This window comes from Danio aesculapii, chromosome 24, assembly GCF_903798145.1.
Source record: "Danio aesculapii chromosome 24, fDanAes4.1, whole genome shotgun sequence".
Taxonomy (NCBI): domain Eukaryota; kingdom Metazoa; phylum Chordata; class Actinopteri; order Cypriniformes; family Danionidae; genus Danio; species Danio aesculapii.
Genome location: NC_079458.1, coordinates 21,364,093 through 21,386,169, shown reverse-complemented (window position 1 = coordinate 21,386,169; position 22,077 = coordinate 21,364,093). Strand labels below are relative to the sequence as shown.

Sequence of the window (22,077 nt, the reverse complement as noted above, 5' to 3'; positions counted from 1 at the left end):
CAATCTCCAGAAACGTATATAGAAGTACGTATCAATAATGAGCCTGAATTGGTAACAAGGGGTCCTTTATGCTTACCTTTTTCTAAAAGAAATATATTTTGGAGATACAATTTACAATACATTTTACAGTGTCCTTTTCTTACAGAAACGTTTATTTTAATTACTGAGTAATATTAATTAACTGCATGTACATTCTATTTAAGCTTGGGATGAGGGTAAGGTCTAAGGTTAGTTGCATGTAATTGTTTTTGTAATTATTTTTTGTAACTACTATAGTAAATACATTATAACAGGTACAACAAGGACACCTTAATAAAGTAAAAAAAAATGTGTATAAATGAGTATGAATTCATACACATCAGCAAAAATTTGCTAAAACGTAAATAGTTACGGCTTTATAATGTCAGTGCATTTTTCAGTGTAGGAAGATTGATGCGAAACGTATTGCACATGGAGTATTTTAGGCATTATTGCAATTACATCAATAAAAGTCTTTAACCCTTTTTGGCCTACACTGGCATTGGATAATATACTGATCCAACTCTGATAAATAGTAATAAGCAATTAAAATAATGATAGCCTATGGATAAAAGGTCGACCAGGTGGTTACGATGCCTGTTAAAGTTAAAATAATGTCAAAAGAGTGATTCATAGTTCCCTTAAGGTTGTATGTAGTAGCTCATGATCTCACCCAGTGTTTTTTTCACACTGCCGCCCCTCATTGGGGAAGTGTGTCAGCTGTTGCAGGGGTCCGGGGGTTGTGTTTCACATGTACAAGTATGGATTCCACATCTTTGTGAAGGATCTATAAATATCCCCCAGTTGGAGCTGGGTTGAAGTCCTGGGACAGCTGATGAATCCCGGAACTGACTGAGCCCTGACTCTCCTTTCTCCACCAGTAGCAGAAGTGTGCTACCTGTACAGACATTCATTGATTTCAGTGGGACACTTAGGGATTGAAGACAGTCAGCATGGCTCTACCCATAGACCCAATGGAGGAGCCGCGAATGTACCAGCAAACTTTGCTGCAGGATGGCCTGTATGATCTTCTGGAGAGTGATATGATGGTTGACTGTGTGTTGAAGATAAAAGACAAGGAGTTTCCCTGCCACCGACTGGTCCTAGCAGCCTGCAGCTCCTACTTCAGAGCCTTCTTTAAATCAGGTGTGGAAGAGAGCAAACAGCGAGAGATTGTTCTGGAGGATGTGGAGCCTGGAGTCATGGGAATTATCCTGAAGTACCTCTATACCTCCAACATCAATGTGACGGAGCAAAACGTTCAGGACATCTTTGCCTTGTCTAACATGCTTCAGATCCCGTCGATATTCACTGTATGCGTCTCGTTCCTGCAAAAGCGCCTGAGTTTGAGCAACTGCCTGGCCATTTTTCGATTAGGTTTGATGTTGGATTGTCCCCGTCTTGCCATATCGGCGAGGAACTTTGCTTGCGAGCGCTTTCAGTTTATTACTCGGGATGAAGAATTCCTGCAGCTGACTCCAAGCGAATTGGCGGCAGTTATGGCATCAGACTCTTTGAACGTAGAGACGGAGCAGGATGTTTTTGAAGCTTTGATCAAGTGGGTTGGACATGACCAAGAGAACAGGATTGGGGACTTACCAGATCTTCTGGACTGTGTCAGGCTACGTCTGGTTCCTCGGGACTACTTTGCCAAAAATGTAGAGAAGCATGAGTGGTTGAGCTCGAACCCTGAGATCACCAAGAAACTCCAACTGGTCAAAGATGCCCATGCGGGGAAGCTTCCGGAAATCAAGAAGACCAAAAGCAAAAAGAGTCCTGGTGAGGAAGGACAGAAGAAGGGAGATGAAGAGGGGATGGAGGAGGAGGAAGAGCAGGAAGAGCGACTTCCAGGAATCTTGAATGACAACCTGAGGTTCGGGATGTTCTTGAGAGAGTTGATCTTCTTGATCAATGACTCTGCATCGGTGGCTTATGACCCAACAGGAAATGATTGTTATGTGGCGTCAGTCTCAACTCAAATTCCCAAAAACCACTGCAGTCTGGTCACAAAGGAAAACCAGATATTTGTGGCAGGTGGACTCTTTTTTGATGAGCAGAGCAAAGATGAACAGATTTACTCATACTTTTTACAGGTACAGAACTACTTTATTCACTACTTCAGTCGCATTTTCATTAATTGTTTTGCCAGAATTGTTCATTTTACACATTCGGAAGTTTGCTGACAACATAAAAATAGACAATATGAGTAACTTTTTTACTATATTTTCCTATATTTTTACTATATGTGTAAGGTACTAAAGATCCCATGAAATTATCAGTTTTTTTCTGTCATAGTTTAATGATGGCTTGAATTAATAGTGTACCTAAAAATTCTGTTATCATTTTCTTTTCTCTATACTTGAATTAAATCAGTTTGAGTTTATTTTGTCTGTTGAACACAAAAGAAGATATTTAGATGAATATTGGGGAAAACAGCCATTGACTTCCATGGTGTTTTTTATTCATAATATGAATGTCAATGGCTGCTGGTTTACAGCATTTTTAGGGAATAGTGTTTTAAGCCAAGGGTGATGCAGTGGCACAGTAGGTAGTGCTGTCACCTCACAGCAAGAAGGTTGCTGGTTTGAGCCTCGGCTGGGTCGGTTGGCATTTCTGTGTGGAGTTTGCATGTTCACGTGGGTTTCCTCCGGGTGCTCCGGTTTCCCCCACAGTCCAAAGACATGCGATACAGGTGAATTGGGTAGGTTAAATTGTCCGTAGTGTATGAGTGTGAATGAGTGTGTATGGATGTTTCCCAGAGATGGGTTGCGGCTGGAAGTGCATCCGCTGCATAAAACATGTGCTGGATAAGTTGGCGGTTCATTCTACTGTGGCGACCCCGGATTAATAAAGAGACTAAGCCGAAAAGAATATGAATGAATGAATGTTTTAAGCCACATCCATATCACCCTGCAGCTCAAGACTGGTTACTCATTGCAGCTAAGAAGGGCTGAGCCTGGTCAGTACCTGGATGGGTGACACAAAGGAAAACTATAGGTTGCTGTTGGAAGTGGTGCTAGTGAGGCCAGTAGGGGGGCGCTCAACCTGCGGTCTGTGTGAGTCCTAATGCCCCAGTAAAGTTAATGGGACACTATACTGTCAATGGGTGCCGTCTTTCGGATGAGATGTTAAACCGAGGTCCTGACTCTCTGTGGTCATTAAAAATCCCATGGCACTTCTCATAACAGAGTAGGGGTGTAACCCCGGTGTCCTGGCCAAATTCCCTCCATCGGCCGTTATGATCATGGCCTATCCACAGATCATCCCTATCCACAGAATTGGCTCTATCACTGTCTCTCCTCTCCATCTATAGCTGGTCTGTTGTGTGGAGAGATGCCCCTCATGATTGTGAAGCACTTTGGGTGTATGGCCATACACAATAAATGCGCTATATAAATACACATTACTTACTTATGTACTTATGTTCAAGAAAGAAATTCATAAAATCTCATAATCGAGTTTGAGTAAATGCTAAGGGTGTTTTCATTTTTGGGTGAATTAATCCCTATAAGGCATTTTTCCATCCGTGAATGAATATGCTTGACAGCTTTGTGGACATGGTTGTGCACAAGACGCAGAGGACCACAGTTAAAGAAGCCCACCTGAGATTCAGTATAAACCCATTATGAAGAGTGAGACATTTTATCTATGTTTTCTCTTTTTTCAGTGATGTTATGTTTAAAGAATATTTGGAAGCATGATATTTTAAGTAACAATTCACATCTTTTAGCTTATCACTGTACCTGTCTATTATTAGGATATTACCTGTTTATTAGCACTTACAAAGTATTACATCCCTAATTCTACACACACATATCTACAGTAGTATAGGATAGGATAGGATAGGATAGGATAGGATAGGATAGGATAGGATAGGATAGGATAGGATTGGATTGGATTGGATTGGATTGGATTGGACAGGACAGGACAGGATAGGATAAACTTTATTTGTCCCCTAGACAAAAAAAGTGCTACAACAATGCTCTAAGCAGACAATAAAATAAATATTAAACAAAACAATTAAGAAAATAGCTTGATTACAAAATATGAAATATATAAAACACAGAAGACTGTCAGGTGCTAATGTACTACAGGTGCGTTGTTCCTTGCAAAGCTCAACAGTTTTATTAGGGTAGGAATACACTCGAGGTAGACCTAACTACTACTTTATTAACTAGTAATAAGCAGCTAATTATTAGTTTATTGAACTCAAAGTCTTAGTTAATGGTTTGTTAATAGCATAGATTGTACATTAAAATAAAGTGTGACTAAATTTTTTGTTGTTGATGATAACTTGATGTATGAAAGCCTAGGAGGTTTGCTATTTGCTAGCTGGTTTCAAGTGAGGGGCAGCACTTTTTTGACTGGACAAAAGTCTGTATAATGCAGTATCATACATTTCTTTAATAAATTTTCCTATAAGAGAAAACTTGCAATTTCAATCTTAACATTTAATATACTGCTCTAAAAATAAAAGGAACACTTGGAGTTACTTTGTGTTGTTTAAGTGTTCCCCTGAGCAGTATTTATTTGGTAAACAAACACCTCAAAAATCATCTCAGAAATCTCTAAGGTGAACATACTATACAGTATGGTTATAAAAATAAAAGCTAAAATTTAGGCTTTAAACCATAAGAGGTGAATAACGTCACAGCTAACGACCATTCACTAAAAGCTACTTATAATATGAGGGTGTTGATTTTGATTGGCTTATGAACATTCTAAGGTGTGCAAATATTGTCAGATAAATGGTTAGTTAAAGTAGTTCCAGGCAGAATTTGACCAGATTACAGTTCTGTATCACTATGCTGATTGATTTCGGTTACTTCACAGTCAAACAAAGTCAAAACAAAACAAAAAGCCTGCAGAAATTAGGAAACACAGGAAGATTGAGGACGAAAACACAAGAAATGTCTTGAAATAAAAAAATCTGTACAATGATTTAGGTGTGGTAACTGTAGTGTAAGCAGAATTCATTATTCCAGTCCATTGAATTATTATAAAATAAACAGGTGAAAATTATTTATTCATTCATTTTCTTTTCAGCTTAGTCCCTTTTTTAATCTGGGGTCACCACAGCAGAATGAACCGCCAATTATCCAGCATATGTTTTACGCAGCGGATGCCATTCCAGCTGCAACCCCTCACTGGGAAACATCCATACACACATATACTACGGACAATTTTGTTAATTCAATTCACCTATAGCACATGTCTTTGGAAAGTGGGGGAAACCAGAGCACCCAGAGGAAACCCACGCCAGGGAGAACATGCAAACTCCACACAGAAGTGCCAACTGACCCAGCCGAGGCTCGAACCAGTGACCTTCTTGCTGTGAGGCAATCGTGCTACCCACTGCGCCACCGTGGCACGCTAGAATGATTCTTCTACTGTAATTATTAAACCCCTGTCGTCAGTTATTCCTGACATAATTCTAATTTTGATTTCATGGAGTCATCAAATGATCAGCCAACTCTCTCACATAAATGTGAATAATGTTTACAAATACTGTCATCTTCACAGTTCGACCCTGCATCATCAGACTGGATAGGAATGCCTCCAATACCCTCCCCCCGCTTCCTGTTCGGGATGGGTGAAGCCGAAAACTTCATCTTTGTGATTGGAGGGAGAGAAATGAAGGAAGGAGAAAACATTTTGGACACAGTTATGGTTTACGACAGACAGTAAGCATGTTTAAGTTATTTGAATATTGATTTTTTGTGTGTGTTTTTTATTATGAACTTTCCAGACAACAACAAATAATGCTGTTTCTTTGTTTTAAGGTTTCTTAAATGGGCTGAGTCAGATCCTCTTCCTTACCTTGTATATGGCCATGGAGTTGTGTCTCATAATGAAATGATTTATGTAATCGGAGGAAAGGGAGAGAACAAGTAGGTTTATTTGTGCAATCTAGAGTTAGAACAAAGAGCTTAGAATGACCAAGAGTCGATACTCAATAGAATGTTCCATTGCAACAGCAGCGCCCAGCAACAGCCCCGTGATTCCGCCATTTTGGAGTGAAAGCGGTCGGCTGTCCATTGGATCTTATTGCTGTCGCGATGGCAAGCAGCTGATTTGTTTTTTATTTATTAATTTAAAAAGCACATTAAAACTGAGATACAATCTGAAATACGACAATACAACACTTACTATCACAATCATCAGCACTTTTAATAGTTTATTTTACAGACTTATTATATGCTGTTGCTCTATTGGAATTTTCATTCCAAAATGGCCGCCATGCCATCTAGTGTCTGTTTCCCAAATCGCACTTGAGTGTCGCCTCTCGGTGATTCTATGCTCTTTGGTTAGAATATGTATTTAATATCGTTCAAAAAGTTTGAATAGCATTTTTAAATAGTTTTCAACTGTCTTTTGCTCACCAAGGCTGCATTTATTCATTTTCTTTTCGGCTTAGTCCCTTTGTTAATCTGGGGTCGCCACAGCGAAACGAACCGCCAACTTATCAAGCACATGTTTTACGCAGCGGATGCCCTTCCAGCTGCAACCTATCTCTGGGAATCATCCATACACACCAACTCACACTTATACACTACAGACAATTTAGCCTACCCAATTCACCTGTACTACATGTCTTTGGACTGTGGGGGAAAGCGGAGCACCCAGAGGAAACCCACGTGAACGCAGGGAGAACATGCAAACTCCACACAGAAACGCCAACTGACCCAGCCGAGGCTCGAACCAGCGACCTTCTTGCTGTGAGGCGACAGCACTACCTACTGCGCCACTGCGTCGCTAGGCTGCATTTATTTGATCAAAATTACAGTAAATGTAGTAAAATTTTTAAATACTATTTATTACTTTTGAAATGTATTTTTGAAATTTTATTTATTCTTGTGATGGAAAAGCTACATTGTAGCTGCCATTATTTCAGTTTTCAGTGTCACATGGTTCTTCAGATATAACAAAACAATGGTAACACATTACAATACAGTACATGTGTTTAATATCTGTTAATGTGTTTACTAACTATGCTATGAGTTATACTTTGAATAATGAACAATGCTTGTACAGCATTTATTAATCGTAGTTCAGCATTTACTAATGTTAATGAGTAAACTTAAACAAACAATTTTGCTCATTGTTCGTGTTAGTACATTAACTAACATTAAATATGTGTACCGTATTGGAAAGTGTTATACTTAATTAATCATAATTTTCCATAATAATAACAATAATCATAATCATAATAAAATGGAGCGCCCGGAGGAAACCAACACAAACGCAGGGAGAACATGCAAACACTACACAGAAACACCAACTTAACCAGCCGAGGCTTGAACCAGTGACCTTCTTGCTGTCGCCACTGCGTCGCCAATAATAATAATAATAATAATAATAATGCTTTAATTTAGCAGTGATTTATCATATTGATATTTATATTTCAAATGAAAAGCAATGATAAGCAATAATACAATCTGAATGTTTTTTTATATTTACTAAACATTTATAAAAGATATAAATAAAAAATAAGCAGGATTATACCACCAAATATTAACTTCTTAACTTGATTGATTAAAAATGAATGTTTAAAAACATTGCAAATTAAAAAAAAAAACTTAACAGAACAAGCCAATAAAAATATTTAACACATATAAATGAAGAATTTTCATTTTGGAGTGGTCACTTTATTTTCCCCTACAGCCGTACATCTTATGTTCACACATTTGTCTTATTTTTGCAGAGAGTGTCTGAATCGGGTATGTGCTTATGACATTAAAACACATCAATGGAAAGACCTTGCTCCATTAAACACAGCACGCTCGCTCTTCGGGGTCACGATCCACAAAAACAACATCTACGTAGTGGCTGGTGTTACTGACTCAGGCCTCACGGGCAGTGCTGAGGTCTATGACATCAAAACTAACAAGTAAGTGTTTCAACAAAACAACCAAATCAATGCCTAGAAAGGACACATAAAACAACAACAACAAAAGGTTTCATTTACTGTGTGTCAAGAGATATGCTTTTGCTAGCTGGTTTCAAGTGAGTTCAGTGGTTTGAGTGAAAGGTTCTAGGGAATAACTCCATCCCACCAACAATTAAAAGATTACATAGTTTTCTTTCTTTTTATTTTAATGTTAAAAATTGGTTATTGACAACTCAGCAATGCCAAAATTAGTAGTGTTTCTGGACAGTAGACCTACTTGTACTGTTTTGTAACTGTTTTTTCTAGGCTATGTTGTCCTCACCTGCTGCCATTTTGTTTTTTCCCCTGATTTATTTTTATGTTTGTATATATATATATATATATATATATATATATATATATATATGATAGTGTATTTTGTGTTATTATGCTTTGTTTCTATTTTTACATATGACTTTTTAACATTCTATCTAGGGTCTGCAGATAAAAAAGTAGCCGTTATTGGCCAATTCTGGCACATTTTGTACAACACAGTAATGTTGATTAATGTGCAATGCCCCTGTAAACAACTAAACTAAACTAAACTTAGAGGGTGGAGGCAGGACTTTTTTGATTGGACAAGTGTCTCTGTAGTGCAGGATGAGTCATCAATTTCTTTGATCAGTTTTCCTAGAAGAGAAAAATGCATTTTACATTTTAACATATATACTGTATGTAAACTATAAATGAGCACTGTCATCTCAGACATTTCTGGAATGTGAACAGGTTCACTTTTTTCTATATGATAGAGCATTTGAATTCCCATAGGTCTCAAACTCAATTCCTGGAGGGCCGCAGCTCTGCACAGTTTTGCTCCAACCCTAATCAAACACAACTGACCTAACTAATCAAGGTGTTCAAGACAACTAGACACTACTATATTAGCTGTGTTTGAGTAGGGTTGGAGCAAAACTGTGCAGAGCTGCTGTTCAACAGGTTTTAGGTTCAGAGGATTAATAAATGAGTAAACCTCTCTGGGTGCTGGTCAGAGCCCGAATGATGAGGAGACAGGTTTTAACACTTTATATTGAAGGTTGATGAATGGACCCCAGATGCAAATGCAAGGATGTACATAGTTTTGAGTTCAGTGACTAACATCCAGATATTGCATCTGCAGCAATCATCGAAAGCAAACAGGTATAAAACGTCCTCTCAGCTGTTAATGTGTACAGCTTTCACACACCGCAGTCATCAGCAGCTCCTCTCACTACGCGCTGCGCTTCTCTTCCACAACACAAGTGCGGTTTCAGAATAAGAAGATTGAAGATAACTTTACTACAGCTGCGGCCCTCCAGGAATTGAGTTTGAGACCTATGCTCTAATCTAACTGATTAACATGTGAATTGACACAGCCATAATAATGATTTAGCAATATCATAATAAACTCAATTTTTTCAGGTGGTCAGAGTTCGTTGAGTTTCCTCAGGACCGCAGTTCTCTCAGTCTGGTGTCTGTCGGTGGGGTCCTCTATGCTGTTGGGGGATTTGCCATGTTTTCTAAAGAGGACAGTGATGATCTCATGCCGCAGGAGATGAATGACATCTGGAGGTGAGACGCACATGTACTACACAAATCCAATTTTAAGAATAATAAAAAGGGGGGCATCCATTTAGTTGATTTATTTATGTACCATTTAAAAGTTTGGGTTGGTGAGAATATTTTTCACCTTTTTTGTCATTGAAAGAGGTTTCTGAGGCTGCATTTACTTGAAAATATACTGTAAATATCTTTATAAAATGTCAAATAAACTGTCCGATTTAAAGGGATATTTCTCTTAACAATGAAAATGTCACTATTTATTCAGCCTCAGGTTGTTCCAAACCTTTATGAGTTTTTTTTCTTCTGTTGAACTGAAAAAAGACGATATTTTGAAGAAAGCTGGAAATCTGTAACCATTGACTTCTATAGTACAAATATCAAATACTTTGGATGATTACAGGTTTCCAACATTCTTCAAAATATCTTTTGTGTTCATAACGATTTGAAACAAGTAAAGGGTGAGTACATGATGACAGAATTTAAATTTTTTTGGGTGAACCATCCCTACAAAAACCTCATAAATACCTACAAAACTTATGTAAATGTAATTTATTTCTATGACTGAGTGCTACATTTTCAGCATCATTACTTCAGTCTTCAATGTCATATGATGCAGCAGGCAGCATGTGAATTTTGCAGCTAATATGAAATGGATATATTGTGCTTCTCCACTAATATAATGTTAAATATAAAGTTTTAATCTTAAAGGGATAGTTCACCTAAAAAAATACACACTATTTACTCAAACAAGTGATTACAAACCTTTATTAGTGTCTTCCTTTTGTTGAACTCGAAAGAAGATGTTTTGAAAAATTGTGGAATCCTGGAACCGGCAGCTTTCAAACATTTTTCAAAATATCCTCTTTTGTGTTCAACAGAAGAAAGAAACTGATAAAGGTTTTTAAAAACAAGTAAAGTGTAAGAAAATGACAGAATTGTCACTTAAACATGATTTGATCACATAAACATGATTCCTCAAATCTATACACTGAAATCAGCCTGATGTTTGTTGACAGGTATGACGAAAGCGAGAGGACATGGAACGGCATACTGAGGGAGAATCGATACGCATCAGGTGCAACAGTTCTGGGAGTTCGTCTTAACACTCTTCGTCTCACCAAAATGTAAACCTATACACTAGTGCTGGCCAAACATTCTCTGCACCAAAACATCTAAATATAATTTCTGCTGATTTTAAATACCTTTTAATAACATGAGATAAAGTTAAAGCATTTTCATACAGTACCTGGCTCAGTTTGGACATTTGCTTCAGCATATGGCACATTTTGTCTAGGAATATATGAACACGGCAATCATGCTAAATTCCATACCCCATTAAAACGTAGTTTACTTTTGGTGAAAATGCAAAGGGCTGCAGCTCCAACCCTGCTCCAACACACTTACCTGTAGGGTTCAAACAATCCTGAAGGGCTTAATTAGTTTGATCCATTTGTTTAATTAGAGTTGGAACTAAACTGTGCAGAGCTGTGGCCCTCCAGGAACTGGAATTGACACCAACACATGCACTATGAGTTACTACAAATGTTACTTTACAAATAGTGTTGTTTATTTCACTTTTGCCACTCAAAATGAATCAATGATTAACCTGGAACAAGGACAAAATGAGAGACCAGTATATAATTTAGTTGGAGAAATGTTTTTTTAGGAAAATTGACAAAACACAAAAATACAGATGAAGATTCATTTTCAAAAACTTGTACTTTGAAAATCTTTCAGGCAACAATTTCTAAAGAAAAAAAATATTATTATCATTAAAAGTAAATAAATAAGTAAATTACAATTAAATAATTAAACAATAATTTATTAAATGTATTTAAAGCATTATTACTTGTCTATAAATCATTAAATGGCCTACTGTAGGAGCTCAATACATTACAGATATGCTCACTGAATACAAACCTAATAGATCACTCAGATCTTTAGGATCAAATAAACTAGAAATTGCAAAAGTTCAGTCAAAGCAGGATGCCCCTCGCTGCTGGAATCAGCTTCCAGAAATGATCAGATGTGCTCCAACATTAGGCACATTCAAATCAAGACTGAAAACACATCTGTTTAGCTGTGCCTTTACTGAATGAGCACTGTGCTACGTCCGACAGATCGAACTATTATGTCTTTCTTTTCTTTTTTAAAATTCTTTTATAACCTGTTATAACACATTTTAATCTGTTTTAATCTGTTTTAATCATTTTATCGTTCGTTTTTTTTTCTTATACTTGTCTTTTTTATTCTTGTTTATGTAAACACTTTGTGTGTACTTTGAATTGCCATTGTGTATGAAATGTGCTATATAAATAAACTTGCCTTGCCTTGCCTAAATGTATCATTAATAATGAAGTTATTATTATTTATTATTATTATAAATAAATTATTATACATAACAAATAAGTAATTTATAATTTTATTTAGAATTTACAGGTACGTTTTTAAAATAAATTATTTATTATATATAAAAATGTACTTATTCACAGTTTATAATAATAATTATATATATATATATATATATATATATATATATATATATATATATATATATATATATATATATATATATATATATATATATATATATATATATATATATATATATATATATATATATATATATATATATATACACACACACACACACACACACACACACACACACATACATATACATACACATACAGTTGAAGTCAGAATTATTAAACCCACTATATTATTAGCCCCCCTGTTTATTTTTTCCCCAATTTCTGTTTAACGGAGGAAGATTTTTTCAACACATTTCTAAACATAATAGTTTTAATAACTCATCTCTAATAACTGATTTATTTTATCTTTGCCATGATGACAGTAAATATTATTTGACTAGATATTTTTCAAGACACTTCTATACAGCTTAAAGTGACAGTTAAAGTTGTAACTAGGTTAATTAAGTTAACTAGGCAAGTTAGGGTAATTAGGCAAGTTATTGTATAACGATGGTTTCTTCTGTAGACTAATCGAAAATAAAAAAACTTAAAGAGGCTAATAATTTTGACCTTAAAATGGCTTATAAAAAATTAAAAACTGCTTTTATTCTAGCCGGGATAAAACAAATAAGACTTTCTCCAGAAGAAAAAATATTATCAGACATACTGTGAAAATTTCCTTGCTCTGTTAAACATAATTTGCTAAATATTTAAAAAAGAAAAAAAAATTCAATGGGTCTAATAATTCTGACTTCAACTGTATATATTTTATTTATTTATTATTTTTTCAATTGCAATTTCAAGGCCTGAAAATGCAATCTCAGGTTTAAAAAACAAACATAAAAAAACCAACGGGTTTCTAAGTTTCTCAACATTTTGAAAACAACACCAATTTTTTTTCTCTGAGTAAAAAAAAAAAAAAAAAAAAAAAATTCTATATATATATATATATATATAATGTGTGAAATGTTGCTTTATGAAAATGAACTGAAACAATGAAACAAAAAGAAATGACAACACTATAATAATTTATGAGCATTTTAGAACAAATCAAAGGATCTAAAGATGTGAAAACGCCCTTGGCATGAAACATCTAATCTCAAACTCATTCCATGAAAGTGGTCACATGATATTCAACATTCAGACATTAATGAGTCAATTATCATTTAGAATGGCTGGATTTTGTAATGCTGTTTCTGAACACTTTATGGTGATGTTTATGTTTTTTAATTATTGTTAATATGTTATTTTTATTGTGTTCTGTATAAAACAAACCACACAAAAATGCTTGCTGTGACATTTCATTTAGTTCGTTATTGAAATTATAATTTTATTTTGTTTTGTTACAGACAATAATAATTATTACTCAGTACAATAAAATGACATAAAATACAGCCTTGTTTTATTAGCACCACTAGACTCTAGTCCTTGCATTGTTTAGTAATCTGCTGACAGAACTGGCATGGCTGCCAGCTGATGTCCACAAAGTTAACTAGATTATAGTATTAAAACTTAAGAACAGTCACACTCATGATTGGTTCAATACACTGAAAGAATAGGAGAGTTTAAGTTTTACCTTTTAAGTGTTGGTTTCAGATATATATTTCTTGAATTTGGCTTTAAAATATCATTCAATATGGTGAGTGGGTTCTTTAAAAACGAAACAAACTTCTCAAACTCTGAAGTGCAAATCATCTCTTGCTAAATCGCTTATTATTTATTACAAGGAATAGAAGACACCAGAACAAACTAAAATAACACATGGATCCTTCTTAACATGTCATATTTTCCAAATTCACTTAAATAAACACATTTAAAAAAGAAAACAAGAAGGCCACAAAGCTTCCTAAATCTTTCTTAAGAAGCAGCAAACTATGAATAATAATAAAGTAAGCAAAATATGCTTTCAAAACAAAGACTTCCACCTTTAATTCTTTCAGATTTAGCTCCTCAATGGCCTTTTACATACAACATCTGCAGAGATTGAGGTTTGTTGACCTCTGTGCAATTTAAATTCACATAAAATATAATAAGACTTTAGATTAACAGAAAGAAAATTGAAAGTGAAACAAAGCAGTGTTTTACTTCACAAAACTTGTATTATCTGAAACCTTGTACCTTAAGATTAGTATTCAAATAAAGTGCTCAAACACACGCACACAAAGAAAAAAACAAGATAATTCAATGGTAATTCATGTTAAAACGACAAAACAATACTTTCTGGGGAAGTTTTTTTTTTTTTCGTAATATGTCAATATTACTGGAGAAGGAAAAATAAAACATGAAGACTTCAGATGCAAAAAGTAATATGAAAGTTTGAATGAACTGGAATTTGCTGAGACTTACAGTATGTTGATGTACTTTCACCTGAAATGGAATATTAAGAAGGGGGCGGGGCTTTCTTTTTGAGCATTAACTAACCTCTTGGGCATGGTTAAAGTATGAACTGGAAGTTGCGGTTTTCTTTTTTTTTTTGCTTGTGACTCAGTTCCTACAGAAATGGAATATTAAATTCCTCCTTATCTATTTCTGTTTGTTGTCATGGCACTGTCAAAACTGACAGTTGGAGGCACGTGGTTAAGTATGTTAGCCACACCCAACACCTCAGAAAGACATACTCTTTTCAGATTTCAATTTTAGATTAGAAGGGCAAACAATTTTTTTTCTTAATAACATGCACAGACTAATTATTCACCACAACACTAGCAATGTGAGCTAACCAAATCAATCTGGATGCATTTCCGAAAACCATCCTTAGCCAACAAAGGGTCGCAAGTTGTGTCGTTAAAAACATAATTTGTTGACTTTTCCCAACTACATCGTTCCAACGAACATTCGCAAACTGCGTGGCAAACTTGTACGCTTGCAACTACACCTCTAGAGGTGTAGTTAAGCATAGTTCCTGTTCTATTCCCAGTTATCCCCCATACCCTATTCATTTTGAATGTTCCAACATTTAAACTTGGAATGATTAAAAAAACATTAGTCATCTTTCTAAGGAGTAATTATCTATCAATGTATTTTTACAATTTGACAATTGCATTCCTTTCGCGGTGCACTTTGCAAATATTTATGCCATTTTGAATGCAGCCGTGGCTCACGACGAAAGCTGTAGATGACCTATTATTTAAAAAAGAAATTTACGTCTCCAAAGCTTGTGAAAACAAAAATATAGAGCATACGTGAATGCTTTTAATTTACAGTAGGTTATTTATTAAGAAATGTTTCTGTACCGTAGGCCTAGATGACATGGACCTGTTGGTTAGAGGATTTCTGCAGTGATTTGAATGTCAAATTGTAAAAGTAGACTTTTATTTAAATAAAAATAAATAAACAATCTCCAACTTTACATATGAGATTAGAGTTTTACTTGAGTGGTTTTTATGTTTTAGAATAGAATATGGCATATTCTCAATAATATTTGTAAAAGAAACATAGGCCCTATATGTGCTGTTTACATTTATTTCAATTAATATGGAAGGCGAGTGCATGTGTTTTTCAAAACTAATATTACATTTTTTTTTATGCGTGTGCTTGTAAAACAATATAATTTGCACAAAAACGTATAGGGTTTTTCTTTAAAGAACTTGTTACTCTACCCCGTTTAGAGCATTATTATGGACGTTTTACATTATAACTAATGTAATTCAAACAATATATCTGCACCAAAGCAGCTATGGTTTTAGGAAACACTTGTCACTACATTGTTCTTTTCCCAAACGATACATGGTACTTTGATAGTTCAGCCACGAGTTATGTCGTTGTTTGGGAAACGTAACCCTGATTAGTTTGTTTTCATGTGTACTTTAAGAATACTGTGGCTGAAGCTGTCAAATCAACACAATCTCACAGCAATTTGTTACCTTTTGATTTAGTGACTAATTCATATGAATTAGTACGATCTCATTCATACAATTTAGTACGATTTGCTCATCCCATAATGATGGATGAGTGTAGGGGCTGAATATGGTGCCACACCTTTTTAAAATGGTACATTTTCATATGACTGATCTCACTAAACTGAGACCACTAAACCGACAAAATGTAAAATACTTCTGTTTCTCATGAGATCAGGATGGTCAAATTGACATCATCAGAGAAGGACCGCCACTTCAAACGAGGAAGCATGGTCAGACTGTGATTGAAGATTACCAAAACAAATTTTTTTTTTTCAGTGAATTAACTCATAGATTAATAATTCACGTAAAGAGTTCCAAAGCACACAAGCAAAATAAATACATTTTGATTTCACACAGACTTTAATTTCACATCATTAGTCATAAATTGAAATGTATATTTATGCTACAAAATTGAGATTTGCTAAATCTTAGCATCAGTACTCATTTGAAAGAAAAAAAAAGTCATCATTTTCACATCTGAAGTCTTCATACTATATGTTAAAAAATTTAATAAATGCGTAAATGAAAGCATCCTTGATGTGTGAGGACAAAGTGAGCTTGGTTTAAGGTGCAATAATAAATAAAAACACTGACAACATGGTCGATCCGTGGCAAAACCATAAAGAGGCTTAAACAATCATCATCAACATTATTGCAAGATTTCTACCAAACTCATTTTTTAATGTCTCCTCTGCTTAAATCTTTGACTTTACTAATCACCGCCAATGTAATGTCAACGTACACATTCATGATCATGGCAACTCCATTCCATTACACACTTCAGGCTGGTCCATTACAGTGCCTCCATATTGAAGCTGTTTACGACCAATTTACGGTTACAGGAATAAGCATAATGGCCAATGCAGAATATTGCCAAATAGATTAAGAAAGGTTTAAGGAGATAAACTATTTGATGGCTTGAGAAGACTTGTCGAAAGAGTTTGTGGTAGATTTAGTAGTTATAAGTTTGAAATAATTGTAAGCAGTGATTTTAAACAGACAACAGTTTTTCTTAAAATCAGGGTTCCCACTCTTTCATTGACACCAAACTCAAGGACTTTTGAAATCGCTAATAATTTTCAATTGAATTCTCACCCCCAGCATATATAGCACTATGAAAGTCCTTCCTGTACTTATTTCACTTACACTTTAATATTTACATTAAAATGTTATAAAATGTCAATGATTCATTTTCAAAAACAGTCATGTCAAAAGAGCTTTAATACAATTAGTTGAATTCAATACTGGTAATATTCAAATGCAGTTTCTGAAATATTGATAAAATGCATGATTTGTCATAGTTCTTATATAAGATTTAAATTTAAGATTTTTAAATGATGAATTTCTTAGTTTGTTCGTTCAGTTTTTGATAGCAGCACAGTACAGTTGTCGAAATAACACCAAAAACGTTAAATTCGTGCACTTTCAAGGACCTATATTTGTTTTTAAGTACTTTCCAGGGCTTTAATTAATGTCTAAAAATTCAAATACTTTTAAGAAGCGTGGGAACCCTGTAAAATTGTTTGAATAGTTTTTGTTAATTTGAACATTCAGTCAAGTCAACAGGATTTGTCTTAAAAGTTATCGTCAATTTAAAAAATACTTTAAGTACAATCAGTTAGAAAACACAGCACGACGTCAAAAATGTCTACTAAACTAGTAATTAGCTGCTTAATAATAGTTTTTATCTGGAGAGACCTTTTCACTTTGATATACATTTCAATATTAAATAAAATGATCTCCAATTAATACCAAATCATTTTTAAGCAAAAAATTGAAGTTTAAAACACATGAGGGGAATTAAATGATAACAGATCTTACACTTTTAGTTATACTATTCCTTTAATTGACCATTCTGCCAAGACCTACTAAAACTTCTTAAAGCACCATTTCAATCCACTTGCCATTACCTGCATTAAGCTGATTTTTCTTAACCCAAGAACTTAACTGGTGAACATTGTAAGGTAAAACAGAAAATGTAAAGACATTTTTTAGAGCTTCCTCCCCATATTAAAAGCTTATTTCCATCCTACAAGCGCTGACCTCCACATCTCATCACATTCATTTGACTCCATAAAGAACGTAAACAAAGAAAACAGAATCTGACATAGAATATATTTACAGACTGTATATTTGTACATATTGTATATGTGTGTGTGTGTGTATATATATATATATTTAAATATATATATTTTGGATAATACCTATTATACTGTAGCTACTACGTTTTACTGCTTCTAGAGTTGTTAGCAATTTCTTGAACTATATTTGTATAAATCCCCTCTGTCAGCGGATAAGGAAATTCTACAAACTTTCTCTATGTGGCCTCTTAACAGGCCCATCTCAAAGTGTACATGTCAGTCTAACAGTTTGCTACATAATTACATTTAAGGGCAAAAACAATAACATGAATTCTATCATTTGACAAATCAACCCTTCACTTCTCTGAAGTTTTTCAGGCCTGCTGTTATTTAAATCCATCATCAAATAAAAAAGTAATAGACTGATATATTGCTGTGAAAAATAGCTGATAAACCAGTTCGGTGTACCATAAAGTATTTCAGACATTCAACACAAAAATATTTCTGAACCATACACACCCTGGCGTTCCTCCAGGATTGATATTGCCTCTGTGCAAATAAAAACACTCCATTTCACGCTCATTTCTTCATAAGTGGTTTTAGGCATTTCAGATTTTGCCATTACACAAATGGCCAACACTGAGAGTAAAGTGCTCAGAAGAGAGAGAGAGAGAGAGAGAGAGAGAGAGAGAGAGAGAGAGAGAGAGAGAGAGAGAGAGAGAGCGAGAGAGAGAGAGAGAGAGAGAGAGCGAGAGAGAGAGAGAGAGAGAGAGAAACTTGCAAAACATCCTTCTTTGGGATTTTGTCTTGAAAACAATGAATATTTCTTAAATGATTATTCTCAAGTGCCTTTGCTACATACTGTATAACCTTTCAAGAAAACCAATCGTTCATCCTGTGCCCTGCACAGACGCTTCACAAAACAAATCTTTGCAAATTTTCAGATTATGTCAACAGGACAATATAAATACATATGCGATTAAAAATAAGGTGCTGGAGTGATTATACATTTCATATTCAGTAATAACATATAAACTAACAGGATTTGGTTACTGCGATGCATCAGGATTTGGTTATGGCAGGGAGACGCAGCTGCTAATAGTTTATTGACTGAAGAGCTGTTTCGAAATTTCGAGATAGCGCCATCTGCTTTTATTTTCACAAAGCAGCTACAGTATATGAAATCCCAAATGGTTAGAATAAAGCCCAAAGTATACTTAATTTATATATGCATTAATAGTTTGCTCTAAAAAAATAGCTGATAAGCCTGTTCAGACTCAGAAAATGTACAGTTTGCAGTAACACAAACAGCAAAATACACACTAAACTGACCCATTGTCCAATGTCTGTGATTTTTCTCTTCAAATTTCTGATTCTAAAATGGTTTTGTTAGCGCTGGTATGTAATGTTTTCGCCAGTTTCAGTAGTTTATGGTTGTTCTTGCCTATTTCTGTTCTGTTTGTGAAACAAAGGCCACTTTAGTGTTGACACCTTGTGGACAAACTTAGTGCTGTAAAAATTGTAGCCATTGAGCAGCAAATTAGGCTTGTACACAATTCTTCATAATGAAGTATACTTTGGGCTTAAACCGAGAAACAAATTAACATCTACGTCAAGAGCATGTGAAACGCAGAAATATGATGATAAATCCTAATCCTGTAGCTCACAAAAATGCATTGTACATCAACAAAACTAATGAGAACATTTGTTTTCTTTCTGAAATACGAGAAGCTTATTTGGACAATATATAAAATATCTCTACTAGAATAAAAGAAGTGAACATTTGCACAGTTTAAAAGGAATATTTAGGTCTGACAATGTTCAAACATACGACAGAAATCTTAGACCTCACTTTTGGAAACCCCGATGTGAGTGATTCACATTGGATATGAATCAAAGAGCTCACGGGGAGCTACTGCAAGCTTTGGGTTTCAGATTAAAACAAACTTTAAATGAACAAAGTGTATATTTGAAACTAGTTGTTACCGGTGTTAACCCTTTCGGTGGAAAACAGGGCCGGAGGAGAGGAAAGACCTACGATTGAGTGAACGAAAGGAAGTGAGAGCGGCTTGACCTGGTGAAGACTGGAAGCCTCGGGGGGAGGAGTCACAGGGTGGCTGGGAATCTGATTGGCTGCTGAGTCCATGTCAGCCGACGCGGGGTCGAAGCCCAGCAGGTTGGTGGTCGAATCAGATGCCATGGGGTTGCTGACCTGGAAACACTTCTCCTTGTGGGCTTTGAGCATGTTGGAGAAGCGGAAACGCTGTCCGCACACGTCACAGGGGTACGGCTTCTCGCCAGTGTGTGTGCGGCGGTGACGTTTCATATTGGGCCGGCTCGTGAAACTCTTTCCACAGATCTCACAGATGTATGGTTTCTCTCCTGGAGCATAATAGATAGATTGTAAAATTAAATTATGAATTTATTTTTCTATGTTAAAAATGGAAAAAAAACACGACACAAACAAATTCTATAATAAACGTAAGTATTATACATACAGTTGAAGTCAGAATTATTAGCCCCCCTTTGATTATTATTTTTTTTATATTTCTTAAATGATGTTTAACAGAGCAAGAACATTTTCACAGTATGTCTGATCATATTTATTCTTCTGGAGAAAGTCTTATTTGTTTTTATTTGGCTAGAATAAAAGCAGTTTTTAATTTTTTAAAAGCCATTTTAAGGTCAAAATTATTAATTCATTAATTTATAAATTATTAAAAAAAAAAAATTTGATAGTCTACCTAGTTAACCTAATTAACCTAGTTAAGCCTTTAAATGTCACTTTAAGCTGTATAAAAGTGTCTTGAAAAATATCTAGTAAAATATTATGTTCTGTCATCATGACAAAGATAAAATAAATCAGTAATTAGAAATGAGTTATTAAAACTATTATGTTTAGAAATGTGTTCAAAAAAAATCATCTCTCAGTTAAACAGAAGTTGGGAGGGGGATAAACAGGGGGGGGGCTAATTATTCAGGGGGGCTAATAATTCTGACTTCAACTGTATTTGTGAATGAATTTGTTAATGTACATAAATAGATTTTTGTTTTTAAATTACATACAAATTTAATGTTAAATATTTATCATATCAAATTAGATTAAATCATTTTCACAGTGAAACATTTAATAATTTAATACACCATTTGCCTGATTTTTTTATCATAAAATAATATTAATTCAAAAAACAGTTAAATAGTTAAAATAGTTGAACTAATGTTTATGTAATTCATGAATTTTTTTCATAAACTCTAAATTAATAATACATGAACAAACATTAAATTACCATATTCTATTCTATTGTTGTTATAAATATTCTTATTTTTAAAACATATAGAAACATCTTGAAGTAGTGGATCCTACCAGTGTGTGTCTTCATGTGTTCATCAAAGTACTGCTTCATGTTAAAGTCTTTCCCACACCACTGGCACATGAACTGCTTGTGTCCGATATGGATGCTCATATGTGACCTCAGCTGGTATTTGTACTGGAATCGTTCACTGCAGTTCTACAGCATCAGATACAGTACATTAGAATTCACATCTCTGTTAGTCTAGAATTAAATCTACCAGAACATATTAGACTTCACAAACAACTATCTCACCAAATCATTTAATATATTATAAGAACATTATATAAGGTGGAATGGCAAAACCAACATTTTAGCCCTACATTTATGAAAAAATAGGACACTTCTGTTTAACTTGTTTGTTTTCACTGATAAAAAAAAAGTGGTGTGAACTGACTTTTTTCTGCAAAAGACACAAGAATGTGATGCCCTACAACTGCTACTCATAAACTCACCTCACACTTGAAGGGCTTTTCTCCAGAGTGCTGGAGCGAGTGCACTTTAAGAGACATGCTGCGTTTGAAGGACTTCCCACATGTCTCACAGGTAAACGGCATGTCCTTAGTGTGAGCTGCAATCAAATAACAGACAAAAAATGTATTATTTAATAATGAACAATGACATCTGCTTCTTTGTATCACCAGAACGCTTTTATTGTAAAAACTGTGAGCAAAATTAACTAGATGTGTCAAATTTGATGATAAAATTTGGTGTTAGCTTGTTAAAGCCACATGGCTTAGCTTGTTGCCAGTATGTTGGCATACTGTCAGAATAAAAATGTGATCT

The 22,077-nt window shown here is 34.7% G+C and overlaps 2 protein-coding genes across 2 annotated transcripts in view; one reads left to right on the top strand and one right to left on the bottom strand.

The window, feature by feature from the left end:
• Nucleotides 1–848: 848 nt before the first annotated feature.
• On the top strand, nucleotides 849–11,827 carry klhl40b (kelch-like family member 40b). Its single transcript, XM_056450366.1, has 6 exons — nucleotides 849–2,111; nucleotides 5,542–5,702; nucleotides 5,802–5,909; nucleotides 7,724–7,909; nucleotides 9,347–9,496; nucleotides 10,504–11,827. Exons 1-6 carry the CDS (start codon nucleotides 972–974, stop codon nucleotides 10,613–10,615), a joined length of 1,857 nt encoding a protein of 618 aa, XP_056306341.1. The 5' UTR covers nucleotides 849–971; the 3' UTR covers nucleotides 10,616–11,827.
• A 7,562-nt stretch (nucleotides 11,828–19,389) lies between these two features.
• zbtb47b (zinc finger and BTB domain containing 47b) overlaps nucleotides 19,390–22,077 on the bottom strand; it is a 41,887-nt gene continuing 39,199 nt past the window's right edge. The window contains exons 5-7 of the mRNA XM_056451033.1: nucleotides 21,747–21,862; nucleotides 21,306–21,450; nucleotides 19,390–20,323 (exon numbers count right to left, since the gene is read on the bottom strand). Of these exons, the coding sequence (XP_056307008.1) occupies nucleotides 19,917–20,323; nucleotides 21,306–21,450; nucleotides 21,747–21,862 (668 nt within the window). The 3' untranslated portion in view covers nucleotides 19,390–19,916. The remainder of the gene's footprint in view (nucleotides 20,324–21,305; nucleotides 21,451–21,746; nucleotides 21,863–22,077) is intronic.